The 21,641-nt window shown below is 41.4% G+C and overlaps 1 protein-coding gene across 1 annotated transcript in view; it reads right to left on the bottom strand.

Annotated features, from left to right (window-relative positions):
* The window catches only part of KIAA2012 (KIAA2012 ortholog), a 126,825-nt gene extending 106,042 nt beyond the window's left edge, over positions 1 to 20,783 (bottom strand). The window contains 2 exon segments of the mRNA XM_090282695.1: positions 18,939 to 19,223; positions 20,412 to 20,783. Coding sequence (XP_090138821.1) covers positions 18,939 to 19,223; positions 20,412 to 20,495 — 369 coding nt within the window. The 5' untranslated portion in view covers positions 20,496 to 20,783.
* Between the last annotated feature and the right edge of the window lie 858 nt (positions 20,784 to 21,641).

Below are 21,641 nucleotides of genomic sequence, written 5' to 3'. Positions count from 1 at the left end.
CAGAAAAATTAACTTTATGTTAGGCTCTTGTTCTTTCCTTCTCTTTTCTAAAAAACTCCGATAGTATCCAAGGCCCTATTCTTTGTCTATTGGTACTACTCAGTTATCTTTTCCCATCTCCCTTAGCAAAGGCAACTTCTGGCTCTTTCAGAGCTTCACGTTCTCAAGGATAGTATTGACAAGTAAAATCTCTATTATTGAACAGCTTGCAGACAGCTCACAACAACTTTCTATGCAGTAATGATGTAGGTCTTCTTATGTTCATTACAAAGATAAGCAAACAGAAGCTCAAAGAGGTTAAGTGACTTGCTCAAGATATACATCTAGTAAGAGAGAGAATAGCCATTGCAATCAAGATTTCTAACTCCAAAGTCTGTATTGCCACAAAACCACCAGATTAAAAGAATGTTAGAGTGGATCAAACCTAAGAAATCATCTAAAATCTAGAGTCCAGCCCTGTACTGTCCAATACAGTAGCCATGAGCTACATGTGGCTATTTAGATATAAATTAGTTAAAAGTAAATACAATTTAAAAACTCAGTTTCACTAACTACATTTTAAATGCTCAGTAGCCACATGCAGCCAATGACTACTATATTGGACAACACATATAGAACATTCCACCATTGCAGAAAGTACTATTGGACAGTGCTGGTTTATACTATTGCCCTCATTTTATAGATAAGGACAATGAAACTCAGAATCCCTAGACCTTATTTTGGGAAGCTTCATTTTAAGTATTAAAAATCCAAATATTTGAGATCCAGTCATAAAATCAACACGTACTTGTTCAAAAGGTTTTTCTTATCGAATCAAAAACAGAAGGAAGATAGGCAGGAGGTGGTATTTTGGGGGTACACCTGAAAGGTCCTGTTGTGGCTTCTGATTCTTTGGTACATTAAAGTGACTTTCTTGGAGCAGCACAGAATCTTTGATGTATCCTGACAAGTAGGTCAGGAGTTATTGATAGAAATAATGCTCATCTGTGTCGAGGTCTTAGAGATAACAACACTGGTCTTGGCTTTGAACATTGTCCATTAAGGAAGATAATTAGAAGGTGTGAGGGATTAAAAAAATCAGATAGAACCCATAAAGTGTCCTCTACCCAGTGTGTTGGGCACTTCTCTAGACCGGTACCACATGTGGGATTCTTCCCAAGAATTGGGTCTCCCTGGTGGAAGAAACATTGTGCGTTTTTGGGGTTGGGTAAAAGGCTCCTCCTGCCTCAGGAGAAGAATCCAAAGGTTTCTCCTAAATGTATCCTGCTTGCTTCTGGAGGCTCCTTGATTCTCAATCCAGTTATCCTCAATCCAATAGATATCAAGTATTTTTTGAAGGCTTACCAATGGGCTCACCCCTTTGCCAGGCAGTGAAGTAGGCACAGAAGAAACAGCCATGGGCCATTTTTAAAGGCACTAATAATCTGTTGGAGAGACTAAACTCTCCTATGCTCAACTGTGTGGCCTCAACTGTCATTGTGATGTAAGGTCAGAAAATGAGGAGCTCAGTATTGGTTGAAGTTGTCAGAGAAGCCCCTGTAGAAGATGTGGGCCTGAAGGGTAGGGAGGAATTATCATAGGGGTGAAAAGATGGGACCAGAGAACATGTTTAGTACCACAAAGGTGGTGAGCTCTGAGATGTGAGGGGAGGCAGGGCACAGGCCATTGAACTAGTGTCTCATACTACAGTATTTCTATTGCCTTCCACTTTGAGGGTTTCTCCCTCAAGAGGGGCTTTGGTGAGGAACTATGGGAAGGAGCCCAAGAATGGATCTTTTCTTAAACTGCACACTGTAGCAATATGACTTCCATGGTGGGAAGTCATATTGTTTTAACACAAAATTGACTCCAAATTCTGGTGTTTTAACTTCAATGGAAAATACTCTTTCACACCAGAATGTGAGGTGGGGCAGCTTAGGATGCACCTCCTCCCACTTCTCCACTGACCTGCACATGGGAGCCTATACATGGTGTCAGGGAGCCATGTCTGCAAGAGACCTCGGAGGGCTTGGCTCTCTGGTTAGCTTTGGAAGTAGAAGTATGGTTGCCAGGCTCTGTCCCGGTCCCTCTGTGGGAACATAAGTTAGGAAACAGCATGGCTGTTGAGCCCTGAGCCTCCCAATGATACAAGCTGGTTGACACAATCCTCATCAGTAATCCAGGATACTCCTGGAAGGTGCTGGAAGGCACCAAAAACAGATGCTTCAGCCAACATACATACACCAAGATCTCACAGAGAAAAGCTCTAAAAGGCCCCTGCAGATTTGCAGTTGGAAGGAGAAGGAAAAGTGAGACATACCAGACAGTACCTTTAGATAGATCATCAGAAAAGGATAAAGAGCCTCAAAAGAAAACATATTACTTAGTTCAGCCTGTGGAAATCATTTTATTGGCCCTGTGCAGCAAGGGGAAAGCCAGCCTGACAAATCAGCTTTGTCATTTAATGTTTGTAATATGAATAATGGGAGAGACAAACTATATCCATGTTCATGGGGAGTCTGGTGTTTTAAAACTATCTGGCTCTACTAACTTTCATTTCCGCCAGGGAGAATTTTCTGGGAACCTACCTGCCAAATTCAGTCCCACTGTGTGAGACATCATTGGGAGCAAATGTGAATAGTAACATCTAATACTTAGCTAGGGATTTATATTATACAAAGAACTTTCACCTCATTACAATCCTTTAAGTTGGATGAATTAATATTATAACCTTTTAAGTGAAGCAGAAACTCTAAGGATGATCAGTTAAGCACAAGAATAGCAAACGTGTGATACTTGTATTGACATCCCTCCCCATTTCCCTTGCCCATGGTCAACATCATCAATTAATTATGGCATTCTTGACTGATGAACTGATGGTGATCTCAGAATCCTTCTCTTTTAATACTTTTTAAAAATTGAGGCGTAATTTATATATAATAACATGCACAGAACTTAAATGTTCAATTTAATAAAATCTGACAATTGTATACACCTTTGTAACCACCCCACTAAACAAAATAGAGAACACTTTCATCAGCCCAGAAAGTTCTCTCATGCCACTTTCTGGTCAATATTGTCCCACCCATCAGATAATTATTATTCTCAGGTTAGGTCAGTAAGTTGCTGGCCTGAGTTTCCCTGCCATATCCTGCCAGATTTTACCAAGAAATATTTATGGTTAAAAAAAAAAAAAAAGACTTCCGGCCAAGATGGAGGCTTAGACGGACACGCTAGGTCTCCCTCTACAACTATAGAGGAATACAACTACTTCAAAACAAAGGATAACTAGAAATTCCAGAAAATAAAACTACACGGAAGTCCAACATATGAAGTTATAAACCAGCGGTGCCATTTGGGCAGGTAAGAGTTAAAGTGGGCAGTGCTGTTTGCGGTGGCACCCGGAGCGCGGGCGGCGAGGAGTCCCGGTGGCCAAGCCCCTGGCGGTGCGCGACTCGGAGCTGGGGAGAGCGGCCGCCGCATCGCCTTGAACAGTGAGGCCCAGGGGGGCGGGAGGACGGATCCCGGTCTCCTAGCTGAATAACTGTGTGAATCCATCTTGGACCCCCGCCCCCAAAGAAAGCACCACAGGGCTGCGAAATAGGTCGCGGACAAGCAGGCGCCGGTCGCTAATTTGTGACGCGTACACAGGCACTGCCCCCGACAGCCAGCCCAAGAAAACAAAACGCATCTGTCAAAATGAGGCAGGCAACTTTGGAAATACCGGTAACACAACTCACCAGGCAGCAGATAGAGAACCTGACAGATGAACAGATAAGAAACCTGTCAGAGGCTCAGTTCTGGGCCATTGTTATCAGGTGGCTTACAGAATTCACAAAAGAGCAGGAAAAAGATATGAAAGAAGCGAAAAACTTTCATAACGAAAGGAACAAAACAGTATACGAGACAGAAGGAAAGGAAATAAAATCCAGAGTTCATTTCAACAAACTGAAATATGGAGAAGGAACAAGCAGTCAACCAATGCAGCGAGAGGTAATGGGAAGCAACAACGAAAGGATCAGAAACCTCTGGGACAGTTATAAAAGGCCCAACATAAGAATCATTGGTTTGCCAGAGAATGAGGAAGATGAACTAGAACTTGAAAAATTGAGTGAAAATATAATAAAGGAGAACTTCCCAGACTTGGGAAAGGGAATAGACCTGCAGGTCCAGGAAGCAAGGAGAGTTCCCAAGAAACTGGACCCAGGGAGAACCACTCCAAGACACATTATAATCAAAATGTCAAAAATTAAAGATAAAGAGAGAATCTTAAAAGCAGCAAGAGAGAAGAAAAGAATTATGTACAAAGGGGTCCCAATTAGACTATCAGCTGACTTCTCAAGGGAAACCCTACAGGCAAGAAGAGACTGGCAAGAAATATTCAAAGTAATGAAAATCCAAAACCTACAACCACGAATACTCTATCCAGCGAAATTGTCATTCAGAATAGAAGGACAGAGAAAGTGTTTCCAGGACAAAATAAAACTGAAAGAGTTCATTAGATCCAAACCACTGTTATATGAGATGTTAAAGGGACTGGTTTAAAAAAAAACAGAAGCTAGGGAGATGAAACAAAGGCAAACTAAATAGGCAACGAGAGGGGAAGAGGAACTGTGGGTACGGGAAGCATATTGGGGGGAGGTCAACAGGGAGGGGGAATGGGGAAAGGAAGGGAGATGATATAGGAATTGGGGATCAAGGTAGGAGGGAATGGAATAGATGGAGAGAGGTTGGGAGGAACTGTATGCACAACTAATGGACATAATCTAAAAGGGGGGGACAACTGGAGGGAGGGGGGCCACCGGGTGGAGGGGAGCAGAGGGAAGGGAAATTGGCACAAATGTAATAATTTAATCAATAAAACACATTAAATCTGAAAAAAAAAAAAAAAGACAACTATGATGAAAATATAAAACCTGCTTGACGGGAGAGAAGAGGTTTGGGTCTTTGTTCTGCTGAGCAAAGCTGTGGTTTGTCCCCATTCTGATGTAGTCAGGACATAGAAATGCCACAGAAGAGCAGCCCATATCTGTAGCTGAGGATTCAGGACAATCAGAGAAAGTCTCCAGGTAAAGAGAGGGCTGCGAAGCCAAGTCCATAAGATGAGAGAGAGAGAATATCTCTGCTGGGAGAGAACATTACTTCATTCACTCATTCATTTCTCAAAGACCTACAGTCCACTAAACACTGCCAAGCACTGGAGAAAAAAGGGATGAATAAGACAGACTGATGATTCATAAATCAATTGAATAACACATGAAAGAAAGCATGGTTTATTCAATTGGCTTTACACCCTAGGAATTTGTAAATAAAATGAGTGCTTGGAATCCAAACACAGAGCATTGACTGGTCCTTGATGTCTGGAAGGTTTATGTGGCAGGTACTTCAAGTGCAAAAAAGAGCCTGAAAAATTCAGCCCCACATAAATTTTGAGTCTTTTTCCAGAGAACAAGAAAGAAAGAATTGTAGGGAGAGCAGTGGAAGCAAAATGACTTAAGTTCTCTCACTCACTCCATGTTTTCCTTTGGTCTTGCAATGACTATATTTTGAACATCTTTTATGTGCCAGGCACTGTATTAAGCCCTGGAATTATGGTGCCATTAGATTCGATGCCTTTTGGGGGTAAACTGGCACTTCGTTTCATTCTTGTAAATCTTCAAATGACTTTTCTGTGAATGCAGCAAGACTAAGTTTCCTCTAAGATGCTGTGGCCCCTGTGAAGATGGAATGATACGCTGTTTGGCCTGGATAAGAACCCCTTGTTTTTCTCATTAGTAGATATTTCTGAAGCACCAACTTGGTTCTGGAGCTTAACTGAGTGGCTTATACAGTGGTGTAGAGAGCTGCCAAAAAGAGTTAGAGAATCCTTTATCCTGAAATTTGGAGTATCATTTTTGCTTAGACTTTGAAAACTAATCTCGGCCTCTGTATTAGTTTCCTATTGCTGCTATAATAAATTTCCACACATTTAATGGCTTTAAACAATATAAATTTGTTATCTTATAGTTCTGGAGGTCAGAGTTTGAAATGAGTCTCCCTGGGCTAAATTCAGAATGTTGACAGGGCTGTGTTTTTTTCTGGAAGCTCTAGGGAAGAATCTGTTCCTTTGCTTTTTCCAGTTCCTAGAGACTGCCTGCATTCCTTGGCTTGTGCCCCTTCCTCCATCTTCAAAGTCAGCAACTTTGAGCTGAGTTCTCCTTATCCTGCCATCTCTCTGGCTCTCCCTTTTGGGTCCTTCTTCTATTTATAAAAATCCGTGTGATGATACTGGGCCTTCCCAGATAATCCAGGATAGTCTCCCTGTTTTAAGACCATCCAATTAGCACCTTAATTTCCCTTTGCCATTTAACCTAATATATTCATAGTTCTAGGGATTAGGGCATAGACATCTTGGGGTGGAGGCAGGGGGAGGAGGCATTGTTCTGCCTACCACAGCTTCTTTAAGTTTTTTCTAGTTTTTTGGTTTCTCTTAGTAGTTTTCCAAAGGACACCTGTGAAGTTGGTTGATGAATTTCACATCTCACTGAATAACTAAACTCTGAGAGAAACCCAAGGCCTGTTTAGGGTTACCACAAAGACCAATCAGGGTTAAATCTGTTCACTCGTTTCCAATGTGTAGAATAATATGTTAAGTAGGAAAAAAGTAAGATAAAAGAGAGAATGTGTAGTACAATTACAATCTCATAAAAGTTTATTTTATACATGTATAAGCATAGCGGAAAGACTGGAAGATAATACATGAAAATTCTAAAAACAGTGGTATCAGGGTGTTGGGCATAAGATTACAGGTAGTTTTTCTCTTTTTGTATAAAATAAAATTTCAGTAATATAGTTAGAGTATATTTATAAATGGAAAACATATTAAGAAACTATTCTATAGCATTCACCATCTTCTCATACATATTTTCCCATTACTTCCCCAACATTATCTTTAACAACTAATCACCTATCTAAAAGTTACTCTAAAATGTAGAAGGAGACAGAAGGGAGCAGGGATGGGAGTTTCTGGAACAGGGAAATAAATGACAGCAGGAGGTTGGCTGCGGATGGTTCCAGACTGCTCAGGCCTGCCTCAGCTTTGCCAATCACCCCCAGCTTCTGGTTTCTTCTAAAATGAATAATTAGTATGTGTGGAGTGGTTTCTTATCCATACTCAACCAAGAGTGCTGCCTTAAATGAGGGATTTGCTCCTGCTGGCCACCTTCCTGGTGCCTCCATATGCAAAGGGGTAAAGAGAAGTCCCCTATACTGGTCCCCACCTCCGAGCTGGCTGTCATGTCCACCCCACCCTAGTGCTGACAGGCAAGGGTTTTCAGAGGATGGAAAGACCTGCTGCAGGCTGTGCTCACACCCAGCAGATATGGGATGGCAGGGTGCCAGAGCCCCCAGGAAGCCCAGAAAGGCTCAGCCAGCCAGCTGCCATCTTACCCCAGAGGGTGGCCGGTCTTTGTGTGCAGGAGTCAACAGAGTAGTGAAGAGCTCCAGAAATCCCAGGACTGGCAGGCCCTCCACAATCTGACTTCAACCATGTCTCCTGGTACATTTCCAGCTGAGAGCTACAACTATCTAATTACCCTGACTTTCCTCTGCTTGCTTTCCCCTCTCACCTATGCCTAGAAGGTCCCTCTCCATTTGTTTTTTACCACAAGATTCAGCTCAAATTCTGCCTCCTCCAAGACACCACTCTAGATTTTCCTAGTAAGAAGGAATCACAATCTCTACTTTCTTTATACTTGGACAGCACATTAATAAACTATAGTCTAGCTGCTCTCACAGGCTGCTTTGTATCAAGTACTATGGGTGCACAAATCTGCCTCCTTGACCACATTGTACACCCCTGCTGAGTGCACATTATGGCCTCCCCCACCACACCCTGCCAGCTAATATGTTCTTTCAACAACTATTGGTTAAGCATCTGCCATGTGTCAGGCACTGTTCTAGGTGTTGACTAGTTAATAACAACTCAAGATGTTAGCTCAGCTGAATGGAAATCCCAAAAATGTCTGTCCTTGCCAGCCTACCACTTGTGCCTCAAGCTGCTTGCTCCAGTCAGAAGTCCTTCTCTCAGGTGGAATGCATTTGGTATCTCCTGTCTCTCAGTCAGGCTTGCTGGAGTCAGTATGCTCCGCTGAAGGCCAAGCCTTAGAACAGAGGGTGACTATTCATTGTTGTTGCACCTGTATAGGTATGACTGGAGCCAGCCTTGGAGCTGCCAGGTGAGTGCAATGGAAGGAGAGGTGGGGGCTGGATGGGAGGAGAGAGGTGTGTGGTCACTTGCAGCTGTGCCTGGAAAGCCTTCTCCAACCCCATTCTGACTTTAATCAACCTTGCATAAACACCACCACTCTTGGCCAGCCCTTTTCTCTGCGGATTTAATTTCTGAGATTCTGTGCAAATGATACTATCTTTCCCATATGTCTTTGGTGACCTTGTATTCCTGGATATCAGATCATTAAGAAGAGATCATGAGGGGACTTCCAGCCAAGATGGAGGCATAGACAGATGCTGCGTCTCCCTCCACAACTAAGAAGGACTACAACTACCTCAAAACTAGAAACAACCAGAAGTTCCAGAAAATCAAACTGCATGGAAGTCCAGCAAACAAAGACATAAAGAAGAAATACTCACCCAGGCAGGTAGGAGGGGCTAAGCCAAGACAGAGAGGATGCAGTGTGGTGGCGGCAGTGGCAGGCAGGTAGAAAGCGCAGTCACACATTTTAAAAAGTCAGGAGGGACACCTCGGGAGCATTCCCAGCTCCTCACCAGACCTGGAAGCTCACCGTCCCAGTATGGGGAAAATCAAGCCTCATTGCTTCTGACTGTGCAGACTGGTGGGGGTTGGGGTGGAGGCAGAAACTGCAGGTCTCAGCAGAGTCTGCTTGTTTAAAGGGCCCTCAGGGTCCTAGAATGTCCGTAGACTCACCCACTCTGGGAACAACGGCCAGGACAGCAGCTAGAGGGGCACCAGTCCAGTATGAAAGTGGGACAGGTGCCGGGAAAAGGGGAGAGTGAAGAGCAAGCAGCATTGTTCCCTCTCTGACCCCTCCTCCACATACAGCGCCACAACGTGGTGAAACAGGTCGCCCTGTACTGACAAATCCCTAAGGCTCCACCCTTTACAACGTAACAGCAGCGACAGCTCTACCCAGGATGCAGAGGCAGACAAACACAGGAGACTATCAAAATGAGGAGACAGAGAAGTATAGCCCAAAAGGGGGAATGGATCAAGGTTCCAGTGGGAGAACTAAGTGATGAGGAGATAGCCAACCTAACAGATGAGCAGATAGACAACCTAACAGATGCAGAATTCAAAACACTGGTGATAAAGATGCTCACAGGCTTGACAGATATGCTTGAGTATGGCAAAGGCATAAGAAGTGAAGGCTATGCTAAGTGAAATGAAGGAAAATCCACACAAAACCAATGGTGAAGGGAAGGAAACCTGGGTTCAAATCAATGATTTGGAATATAAGGAAGAAAAAAACAGTCAACCAGTGCAGAATAAGGAAGCAAGAATTGAAAAAAACGAGAAAAACTTCCCAAATTTTGCAAAGGAGATGGACATACAGGTCTGGGAAGCACAGAAGGTTCCAGGCAAGCTGGACCCAGAGGGGACCACACCAGGACACATAATGATTGAGATGCCAAATGTGAAAGATAAAAAGAGAGTCCTGGGGGCAGCAAGAGGGAGGCGAAGACTTGCCTACAGAGACTTGCCAATAGGACTATCAGCTGATTTCTCAGAGGACACTTTGCAGGCAGGAAGGGACTGGCAAGCAGTATTCAACATGATGAAAAGCAACCTACAACCACGATTACTCTATCCAGCAAAGCTATCATTCATAATGGAAGGGCAGATGAAGTGCTTCCCAGACAAGGTGAAGCTAAAGGAGCTCATCATCACCAAGCCATTATTTTATGAAATGTCAAAGGGACTTACTTAAGAAAAAGAAAATCAAAACTATGAACACTAAAATGACAACAAACTCACAACTATCAACAACTGAATCTAAAAAATAAAAACAAAATCCAACTAAGCAAACCAGAATAAGAACAGAATCACAGGCATAGGGATCATTTGGAGGGTTATCAGCTGGGAGGGGAGAGGGGGAGAAATAGGGAAATGGTGCAGGGATTAGGAAGCATAATTGGTTGGTACAAAATAGACAGGGGGAAGTTAAGAATAACATAGGAAAGGGTGAAGCCAAAGAACTTATATTGATTACCCATGCACATGCACTAAGGGGGATGGGATTACTGGAGGGAAGTGGGTACTGGGCACAGGGGAGCAAAGGGGAAAAAAACTGGAGCTACTGTAACAATATAATCAATAAAATATACTTAAAATAAAAAAAGAATAGAATCATGAAATGGTCTGAGTTTTCCCATAGTTGCAATGTTGTAACAGGGCTGGATTCCTGATCCATTTTACATCAAAGATTTGACCAGCCATCTGTCACAAAAACAAAGGTGCAACAACTAGAGTTGAAAAAAGAAAAAATTAAGCTCCTGTTCCTTTAAGAATTCAGTCTGCCTGGGTTTAAATTCTGGCTCCATTATTTACTATTTGATGTTGGGGTACAGTAAGTACTTGACTCATCTGTGCCTCAGTTTCTTTATCTGTCAAATGAGCATGATAAAAGTATATACCTTATGTACAAAAAGATGAAGTTGGACCTGTACCTCACCACCATATAAAAAATTAAAATGGATTAAAGGTACAACTATAATTAAATATTTTATTTATTTATTTATTTTTAGAGAGAGGGGAAGGGAGGGAGAAAGAGAGGGAGAGAAACATTAATGTGTGGTTGCCTCTCCCACACCCCCTACTGGAAACATGGCCACACTCCATGCATGTGCCCTGACTGGGAATCGAACCAGTGACCCTTTTATGCACAGGCTGGCACTCAATCCACTGAGTCACACCAGCCAGGGCTAAAGCTGCAACTATAAAACTATCAGAAGAAAACATAGGGGAAAGGCTCCATGACATCGGATTTGGCAATGGTTTCTTGAATATGACACCAAAAGAACAGGCAATAAAAGAAAAAATAAATCAGTTGGACTTCATGAAAACTTAAAACTTTTGTTTAAAGCAATAGAGTAAAAAGGCAATCTACAGAAATGGAGAACTTTTTGCAAATCAGATATCCGATAATGGATTAATATCCAGAATATATAAAGAATTCCTACAACTCAAAAACAACCTGATTTTAAAAATGATCAAAGGACTTGAATAGACAATTCTCTGAAGAAGATATATACAAATGGCCAATAAGCCCATGAAAAGATGCTCCATGTTACTTATAATTAGGGACATGCAAGTCAAAACCATAATGAGAAACCACTTCATACCCATTAAGATGGCTATTATTAGCCATAATGGAAAATAGTATAGTAGTTCTTCAAAAAATTAAAAATAGAATTACCATATGATCCAACTATTGCACATCTAGGTGTATACTCAAAAGAATTGAAAGCAGAAACATGAACAAATTTGTAACCCATGTTTATAGCAGCATTAGTCACAATAGCCAAAATGTGGAAGCAGTCTAAATGTGCATCCACTGATGAATGGATAAACAAAATGTGGCATATACATATAGTGTACTATTATTCAGCTTTAAAAAGAAAGAAAACTTTGATACGTCACAACATGAATGAACCTTGAAGATATTACGGTAAGTGTAATAAGCGAGACATAAAACACTAAAAGGACAACTACTATATGACTCCAGTCATATGAGGTACAGTACTTAGAGTAGGCAAATTTATAGAGGGAAAAAGTAGAATGATGGTTTCCAGTGGCTGGTGGGGAGGGAGAAAGAGGGAATTATTGTTGAATAGGTACAGAGTTTTAGTCGTACAAGATGAAAAATTTCTGGGGCTGTATGGTGGTAATAGTTTTACAACAATGTAAATGTACTTACTACCACTGAACTATACTTAAAATGATTAAAATAGTAAACTTTATGTTATATTTTACAATGATAAAGTAACATAAAACCTAGGAAAATAGGAGTCTACTGGATCTCAATTATGACTATGAACATGTTACATGTAACCTAGATTGATTTGAATGATAATCTGATTTTCCTAGAATTGTAAAGGGTTTTAAAATGCTATTAAAGCAGGAGAGCCCTGGCTGGTGTGGCTCAGTGGATTGAGTGCCAGCCTGTGCATAAAAGGGTCACTGGTTCGATTCCCAGTCAGGGTGCATGCCTGGGTTGCGGACTGGGTCCCCAGTTGGGGCTCATGAGAGGCGGCCACACATTGGTGTTTCACTCCCTCTCCCGCTCTCTCCTTCCCCCCTCTCTCTAAAAATAAATAAATAGAATTAAAAAAAATAGCAGGAGAAATGCTTCTTTTCTCTGAAGCATGAGGAATACTCAACAGGCCCTACAGGGTTAAGAGTGGGGCTTGGAATCAGTTGTCTAGGCTCCAATCCTACCTTCACAAATTAGAAGAGTAACTTTGGGAAAATTAATGAACTCCAAGCCCCAGTTATTCCTCCCACAAAATGCAGGTAATGTTACCACCTAGCTCATAGGCTTGCATAGATTGAGGTTATAGAAATAAAATGCCTGGCATCCCCTAAGCATTCAGTAAGGGTTAGCTATATTGATAATACCTTTGACCTCATTGTCATGGTTGACACATGAGTCTTTCTTGATCTTTGGCATTCTAGGTTTATTAAAGTCTCCAAGGACAGTAGCTGCTCAAATGAAGGATTCTGGGCAAAAGGAGTGCAGTAAAGTCCTTCTTTCTCCCCTTTGTTGCTCTGGTGCTTACTGCATACTTTGTTGATGGCCATTGGGGCGTTGATCACTTCTTGGGGACACTGTCAAACAAGCAGCAAATTATTTTTTTGATTTAATCTTTATTATACTTTTTTTCCATTACTATTTAGTCCTCTTATGCCCCCTACCCCATAATAACCACACTGTTGTCCATGTCCATGAGTCCTTCTTCCTTTTTGCACAATCCCTCCACCTCCTAACCCTGCCCCCACATTAGCTGTCATCTGCTCTCAATTTATGAGTGTCTCTGTTTTGCTTGTGAGCTCAATTTGTTCATCAGATTCCACATATGAGTGAAATCATATGTTATTTGTCTTTCTTTGACTGACTTATTTCACTTAGCATACTGTTCTCCAGGTCCATCCATACTGTTGCAAAGGGTAAAATTTTCTTCTTCTTTATGGCCAAGTAGAATTCCATTGTGTAAATGTCCCATAGTTGTTTTATCCACTCATCTATTGATGGACACCTTGGTTGCTTCCATATATTGGCAATTGTGAATGAACATAGGGGTACTTATGTTCTTTTGAATTAGTGTTTTGGGTTCCTTTGGATATATTCATAGAAGTGGGATTACTGGGTCAAAAACCAGATCCATTTTTAATTTTTTGAGGTATCTCCATAGTGCTTTCCACAGTGGCTACACCAATCTGCACTCCCACCAACAGTGAAAAAGGGTTCCCCTTTCTCCACATCCTGGCCAGCACTTGTTGTTTGTTGATCTATTGATGATAGCCGTTCTGACAGGTGTGAGATAGTATCTCATTATGGTTTTAATCTGCATTTCTCTGATAATTAGTGACTTTGAGCATCTTTTCATATGTCTATCAGCCATCTGTATGTCCTCTTTGGAGAAGTGTCTATTCAGATCCTTTGCCCATTTTTAAATTGGGTTGCTGATTTTTTTGGTGTGAGTTCTGTAAGTAATTTATAAATTTTGGATATTAACCCCTTATCAGATGTATCAGTGAATATGTTCTCTCATTCTGTGGGCTGTCTTTTCATTTTGTTGATGGTTTCCTTTGCTGTGCAAAACCTTTTTAGTTTGATGTAGTCCAATTTGTTTGTTTTTTTCTTTTGTTTCCCTTGCCTAGAAAGATATATTCAATAAAAAATTTCTATGAGCAATATCAGGGATTTTGCTGCCTATATTTTCTTCTAGGATTTTTATGGTTTCAGGTCTAACATTTAAGTCTTTGATCCATTTTGAATTTGTTCTTGTGTGTGGCGTAAGAAGGTGGTCTAGTTTCATTTTTCTGCATGCATCTATCCAATTTTCCCAACACCATTTATTGAGCAGCAAGTTATTGATCAGGATTGCAATAGTGTCTTTGTTCTACTGATCTTTGGCTGAAAGGATAACATTATTCTTCCTACTTTTGTCTGTTTTTCTATTTTGTGTGACGAGCCATTATGTTTAGGATGGAAAGATAAACTTTATTCAAAAAGCATATTTTTTACAATATTATTTGATAAAATAGTAGCCTGCAGGTACCTTCATGGGTGGGACATTGACTAAAAACACCAATTAGAATTAAGTGCCTTGATATTGACATGTGAGGAGAAAATGAAGCAGTATTGAATGAGTAGGGATATATTCAGTGGAATAGGGTAGGGTTGATGATACTCTTAAATGTAACCACATTTATAAGGGATATGGCAGAAGCAATATAATCTTGGTTGAAATGAGCTATAGTAATCTAAATCCTGTTTATCCCTCAATGGGATAGAGATATGGGGTGTTCTGTGATATGGATATTTAATACAAGTTATTTTAAAAACACTATTTAATCAATGTTCCATCGTTGGAAACCAAAGAATTAAAGGCCTCAAGAAGAATGGTTTTAACTTTGGGAATGTCTGAAAAATATATCCTTCTGTTAAAAAAAAGAACAAATAAAAACAAACAAACAAACAAAAAACCCAAGCAACACATCTGTATATCTAGAACTGTGAAACTCTGACATCTAACTTTTTGACTTAGCCTTTATCTTTCTCATTATGAAGTTGGGTCATCAAGAGAGTTAAAGAGTAGGTGTATGTTGAGCTATAAACCCAGATGGATTGCCGCATGCATGTCATTAGATCCATACATAAAACTGGAGGTGATGTGAGATGCTTTAAAATTTTAATTGCACCTCCCTGTGACAGCCTCAATTCTCTCAGGTCTCAATGAAGCCTACATTTTGTAGGTTTTCTGCCAGCCAGTATAGACTCTTCTGTAAGCAGCACTGCTTTATTCATTAGCTATCACCCCTTTCTTCCCCTTCCTGATTTTGGCTTTTTATTTTGAGTATGGTGTTTCTAACTTTTGAGCTATGCTATTTGAAAAGGAAAGGAAATACTGACCCTGTGGAACAGATGGTGTGATTATTGATGGGTTCAGTTTACAGCTGTTTCTAGTCCATTTCCCTCCCTGATCCCACCTGGCTCTCCAGGGTCAACCATGCTGTCTCGTTCACTGTCTACCTACCTCCTTCAAAAGCATAGATTTTTTTTAATTTAAAAAATTTCCTGACTTAAAAAAAAAGTTTGGTAAAAAGATATTATAAATAAAAATTTGACATAACCCTACTCGCCAAGTTAAATTTTGATGTGTATCCTTCTGTTTGTATAACTAATTTTTTAAATTTGGAATTATATTAGGCGATGTTGTCTAGACTGCCTAGGCTTGAGTTCTGGTGCAATTATCCACCTGGTTGTATAATCTTGAGTGAATTACTCAAACTTTGTGTCCCCAGTATGCATAGAAAGCATGCATGAATTGTATATGAAGAGCACTTCAAACAGTGACAGGAACATAGTAAATACTCAAAAATGTTAATGAACATTGGTATTTTTTATATGAATATTATTTTATAACCTGCTTTTTAAAAAGTGTGAATTTTTTCATGTCATTAATGACTAACACATGATTTTATTGCCTGACCCAAAATCCATTATAGATTGAACCATAATTTATTTAATCAATGTTCTATTGTTGGACATTTATTATTTTCAATATTTTGTATAGTAACAAATAACCCTGTGGTAAACATTCTTGTGCATAAATCACTGGGCACATCTCTGATTATTTCCTAAGGCAAATTACTGAAAGTAGAATGATGAATCAGAGTATCAGCCCCTTTTTAGGGTTTTGCCAAAATGTCCTCCAGATATATCATGTGAATTTGTGCTCCTAAAGTATTAGACAGCTCATTTCCCCATAGCCTACCCAGCACTGGATATTATTATTTAAAAACTTTCTTACCAGTCTGTAGTTTTCACAGTCAGATGGTGCGTTATAGTTTACAAAGCTCTCCTCTTCTAAAATTTTCATTAAAAAAAAAAAAACCCAAGCCCCTTCTGATTAATTTATCTTACGTTAATGTATTATGTCTCTATTGTAAATTCCTGCTCTGTTACTATTCCTAACCTCTTCTTTCCTTTTTGATTTTTTCACACCATTTCTCTTCTACCCATTTGGAGTTAGGCTACAGTGTTCTCTTTTGTTCAGGCATGTATTATAAATGTAGTAGATAAATACTATAGGAAGACAGGAACTCTTTTTATTCATTGAGCCCAATCTAATTAAAAATGAAGCAGCACCCCCACAAACTCATCTCCTTTATAAAGTGATAAGATCCCTGTATTTAAACCATATGGACAAGTGTCTGAAGGCTATGGAAGGAATTCTTCTCTGGGCAGTAAATTAACCTACACATCAGAGTCCAACCAGGAAAACAGAAACCCCTCTAAGAATTTAAACATGGAAGGAATTTAATTCAGGGAATTGGTTACACAGGTGATTAAAAGCCAAAAAGATGATGAGGTAACATTGAGATTAGTAACACTAGGAAGCCAGTGTCACCCTTAGACTAGAGGACAGAGAGAAGAGCTGGTGGGGTCACCTGGAGGAACCTGGAGCTGCAGTGAGCCTGTCTGTTGGGAGCTGGACCACAGAAGTGGTGCAGGTGCTTCTCACCACCACAGTAGAATAGGAGGGGAGAAATACCCTGGCTTTTCTCTTCTCCCTCTCCAATCTCCTTCCAATGTCTTCCACTGGCAAGTTCAGTTAAAAGAACCTGTTGACACAGATGTTAGAATTATATGTAGTCTGTGGTCAACCCCTCTGTGCTGCAGAGTAGAGTAAGGTAAGGGCAAAGAGTGGATAGGAGTACAAACAAGCCAAGGCCTGGCACCATGACTTCTGGGGGCCCTTTCAAGTCAACTGACAATGGGGCAAAGTGCAAAGCATGCTTTCCCTGGAGCCCTGGCTGGGTGGCTCAGTTGGTTAGAGCATTGTCCCGATGCATCAAGGTTATGGATTCAATCTCTGGTCAGGGCACATACAAAAATAGACCAATGAATGCATAAATAAATGGAACAACAAATTGCTCTCTCTCTCTCTCTCTCTCCCTTCTTTTTTCTCTAAAATAAAAACAAAATGACAAAAAATAAGAAAAAAGAGCATATTTTCCCTAGAGACGTAGGCAGTGCCAGGTTTCAATACTGGCTTTGTCATTTACTAGTTCTGAGACCTTGGCCAAGTCATATAACTTGGAGTTAAGGTAATGGAGGTCTGAGAAACTCAGTTCCCTCATCTACAAAAAGGGGCAAGAAAAACCACATCTCATGGGGTCATTGTAAATATTAAACAAAATAATAGCTATAAAATAACAGTAAATATTCAACAACATTTTGTTTCCTGCCATTCAAGGATTTATTATTGTAATAACTACATATGGTATCAGATGGGTACTAAATTTATTGGGGTGATCACTTCATAAGTTCTATAAATGTCTTGTCCACTTGAAACTAATATAATGTTATACATCAACTGTAATTTAAAAATAAAAGTAGTTTTAAAAAAGACTAAGATTTTAATAAAAAGGACAATTGGGCATTTGGTCAAGGTCATTACGTTTCTCCGTCTATTGAAAGAAGGAAAAGGCGCAGCGGACTCTTCCCTCTCGGAAGTTTTGCCTGGGGGGGGCGGGGTAGATGATACGTTGCTCAATGATGATCTAAGAAACATTGAAAGTATCATGCATGATCAATACCTTTATTCCACAAATGTTTATGGGTCCTCACTATTTTCTGGAAATGATTTGGACATGGTCCCTACTCTCAAGGAGATGGCAACAGATGGGCAAAGAGATCAGTCGAAGTGTGTGATGGTATGGGAATGTTTACAGAGGAGGGATAGCTGGGAAAAGGTTTCAGTAAGGAGATGACATCTGATTTGTGTTTTGAGGGGTGAGCAGCTTCCCTCTGTAAAAGCAATGTAGAAGTGTAAAGTCACAAAAGGGTGTGAGTTGTTTGCAGAATGGTGAGCTAGTCCCATGGGTCCAGCCTCGAGGGGTCCACAGTCAAGGTGGAGGTAAGAACAAGTGGCAAATGTGGCTAAAAATGGAAGTGAACATCAGTCTGTGAAGGGCCTGGTGTAAGAAGCTAATACCTTTTATCCTGGGGGAATGAGAAGCCAGCAGAGATTTTAAACTAAAGAGTAACCCATCACCTATAACTTAGAATTTCATGAAGTGACACACTTCCCAGCCTCTCTCATGGCTCCAGCCAAAAGGCTGATGCATGCAGTTGTATAAGACAGGGGCCATGCATCCATCTCATAAGACATTAGAAGGTATGAATCAGAACACTGAGCACAGGGGTTTTCCCTTAATATTAAATACGACATGGAAAAAAGTCATTAACTTATTCTGCAAATGCTAAAGGACTCAAGGTAAATATTCAGAACATTCTCTCTCTCTCTCTCATTTCTACAAAGCCAAGAACATCAGAGGGGTGACGCTGCTGCTTGTGGCTATGAGGCAGGATTTCAAGGACTCCGATGAAACATCTGCTGGGCTGGCCCTGTCTGAATGCTGAAAAGGAGTTTGTGTTCCTCGAATGGAAAGGAAAGTACAACATGATGATAATATAATCCTTCATGCTTTCCAGAGCCCTTTCACTTACATGACCTCATTTAAGCCTTGGGATAGTTGTGTGTGGCAGGTAGGGCCAGGAGTACGATTCCATTCTAGAGGTGCAGAAATGAGAGGCTGAGAGTTTCCTACCTTCCCTGGGATCTGAGAAAAACTGATACCCAAAGCTACAAATGGATTTCTAGACACGGAGGCCATAGCCTTCCCGAACCTGCGATAGTGTTCTGCCTACCTGTCTTCTTCCGTATACCAGAGTAGCTTCTTTGAGGTCCTGAAGCGGGAGCAGTTTACCATCCAGCCTTTTCCTGTGGCCTTTGGGGTGGTAGTGGCCTTTTCTCCTCTCTTTGGGTGTCCATGCTGATATGGCTAAACCTTCTGAGTAGAGGATCAGGGCGCCCTTTCTAGTGCTGAAAGTTTTAGGGAGAAAGAGGCTCCATGTGTATAGGTTGGCTTTGCCCTTATCCTGTGGTTTGCTGACCAGGACGTAATCTTCTGGAGACTTCCAGTTCAAATAATCCTGCAATGGAAAGAAACCACCTTGATTGATTCACTGTGGACATCACTTTTATAGCAAATACTGCTTGTGCAAGGCGTCGGACCTTTTTTTTTTTTTTTAGTGAGTGGTTTTCTCTGAGTTGCTCACATGGGGCACAGAACACAATCACTCTTCTGAGCAACTGATTTTGTTCTCTGCATCTCAGAATTGGTAGAACTCAGGGCACAGCTCCGTTTGACCCCATATAACTTTCAGGAGAACCACTCATGCCCAGAGGCTTAAATAGGGTAGAGTGTAGGTTACAAGCCAGTTAAAGTTTCCTGGTATGCAAGTAAGTAGTCAGAATTATCAAGGGCAGCAGATAACTTTGAAATTAGACCTGAACTAGCTGGCAGTTTAAAGAGGAGAAAGCCATTCCAAACCATCGCTCCAGCTGTACACAGGGAAAATTTCTATACATTCCAGATGCTATGTAACTTTATCTAATTTGGCTATTTAAGAGACTATAAAGTAGTTGCATATCTTGTAAGTAACTAAATGCCATTGGCCACAGAGGTCCTTTGAAACTCTATATGTCTTTTAATACAGCATAGGTCAAATATCATGCCAAACTACCATGACAATTGAAATCTCTGTGAGATCCAAGAATTTTCAAAATACACTCAATGGATTTTTTAATTCTTGGCAGAATTCAATGAAGTAAAATTGCAGTACAACAAGGGAATTTTGCCACCATTTTAATATGTTCTAAAATAATTTTTTTTGCCTAGATTAAATATGAGTCCAGTGGGTTGAATTCCAGAAAGTTCAAGGAAGCCATAGAAGTGACAAGAACACACAGCATTTTAACCACAGAGTACAGCTTCTGAAAACCAACTAGCCATCAGCCTGCCTAGAAACCAGGTGGAAATTCTGGTCTTAAACCAAACCATCCAAATTCTAGGCAATCTGGAATCTCCTTTAGGCAAAAGCAAATGAGGCTATAGGTCTGTGTGCAAGGGGAAGGAAGAGGGTCCCGGTGGCCACCTCGGTGTGTCAGTCAAACACCTGATTTTCTTGAGTTTTACCAAGGAGGGAAGATCTACCACTGATCCCTACCACCTCACTAACGAAACAAACCCAAACACACATGACTCAGCGCCAAATGGAAAAGTAGAGCATTCCTCCCCCACCCCTCCGAACATGCCTTTATTCAGCTGTAAAACTCACCTCTGGTTCAAAATAGACTTCTAACTTCTGTTTGTTCTGGACCAACTTCCCATGTCCCCGGCTCAGGACAGAGAGCGTGAACATGTTTTCCCTCTGACCACCCTTCTCAAGGGCAGTTCATCTTGGTTTTGAAGGCTGAAAGCTGGTCACACCTCAAGATTTCCTGAGCTCAGCAGTGAGCCCGAGAAGACCACAAACACTGGGTCCTTTATTAAATACACTTTCCCCTCGCACAGCAGCTTCTCAGTAACAACCAGCCACACAGTTTAGACAGTGTGTGTCTTTGTCGGGAGAAAAAATAAACCGCAAACCCAAACTCCTCAAGCCCTGGATTGTCTGCTCCCTGGGCAACCTCGCTCCGCATCGCCTGGGCCCTTGTTGCTCTGTTATGGGCCCCATGCACCATCCTCCTCACCGCGGCGGAGGTTGTTTCCTGGTTGCCATGGCAGCACAGGGAAGTGAAGTCCCTGAAACGAGCCCAGGCAAGGCGGAGGCTGCTGTGGGCAGTGTTCACACCCTGGGAGAGGGAGGGTCAAGTGGACATGGAAGAGACCAGGATCAGATTTCGAGTCCTGATTGCGAGGGTGGGGGAGGCATGCTGAGATATTTTTCCTGTTAAAACAGTACACATCTTGCTTTTAGAGTGTTTTCCTCCTTCTTCTGAGATGAGAGCCTTTCACTGTCAACTCACCATTAATAGATTCAGAGGAGTCCTCAAGGTCACCTAAAGCAAGCTGTGACATTTTCCTTGGCTGAGCTCCAGCATCTCCTCCACTGGACACGAGGCCCATTATGTTAGTGGCTGCGTTGCATGAGCGAGTGTGAGATACTGGGAATCTCCAGATTCCTTTGCATGCCTGGTTCTCACCTGGGTGAATCTCATCTCCAGAGTGGGGGTACTTGGGAGATGTAGGTGGGGGTGTATTGGGTTGTCACAATGGCTGGAGGCCACTACTGGCATTTAGCAAGCAGGGACTTAGGATGCTGAATATTTTGTGGTGTGTGGGACTATCCTGCATAATGAAGTATTGTCCTACTCTGAATGCTAGTAGCAGCCCATTTGAGAGAAACACTCCTATGGCCTGGACTGCTTGGTTCTCCTTGATGCTACACTGGAGGAGGACAGGAGGCCGGGGGTGGGCGGGTGCGGGGAGGAATGTCAGGGAACAAAACGATGCCTTTGCTGGGGGAACAGAAAGATGCCTTTGCTGGTGATGCATGACCCTGGTT

Source organism: Furipterus horrens, unplaced genomic scaffold, assembly GCF_987537825.1.
Source record: "Furipterus horrens unplaced genomic scaffold, mFurHor1.1.pri manual_scaffold_1, whole genome shotgun sequence".
NCBI lineage: Eukaryota > Metazoa > Chordata > Mammalia > Chiroptera > Furipteridae > Furipterus > Furipterus horrens.
The sequence above is the reverse complement of the archived record's forward strand: the minus strand, read 5'-3'. Positions and strand labels throughout refer to the sequence as shown.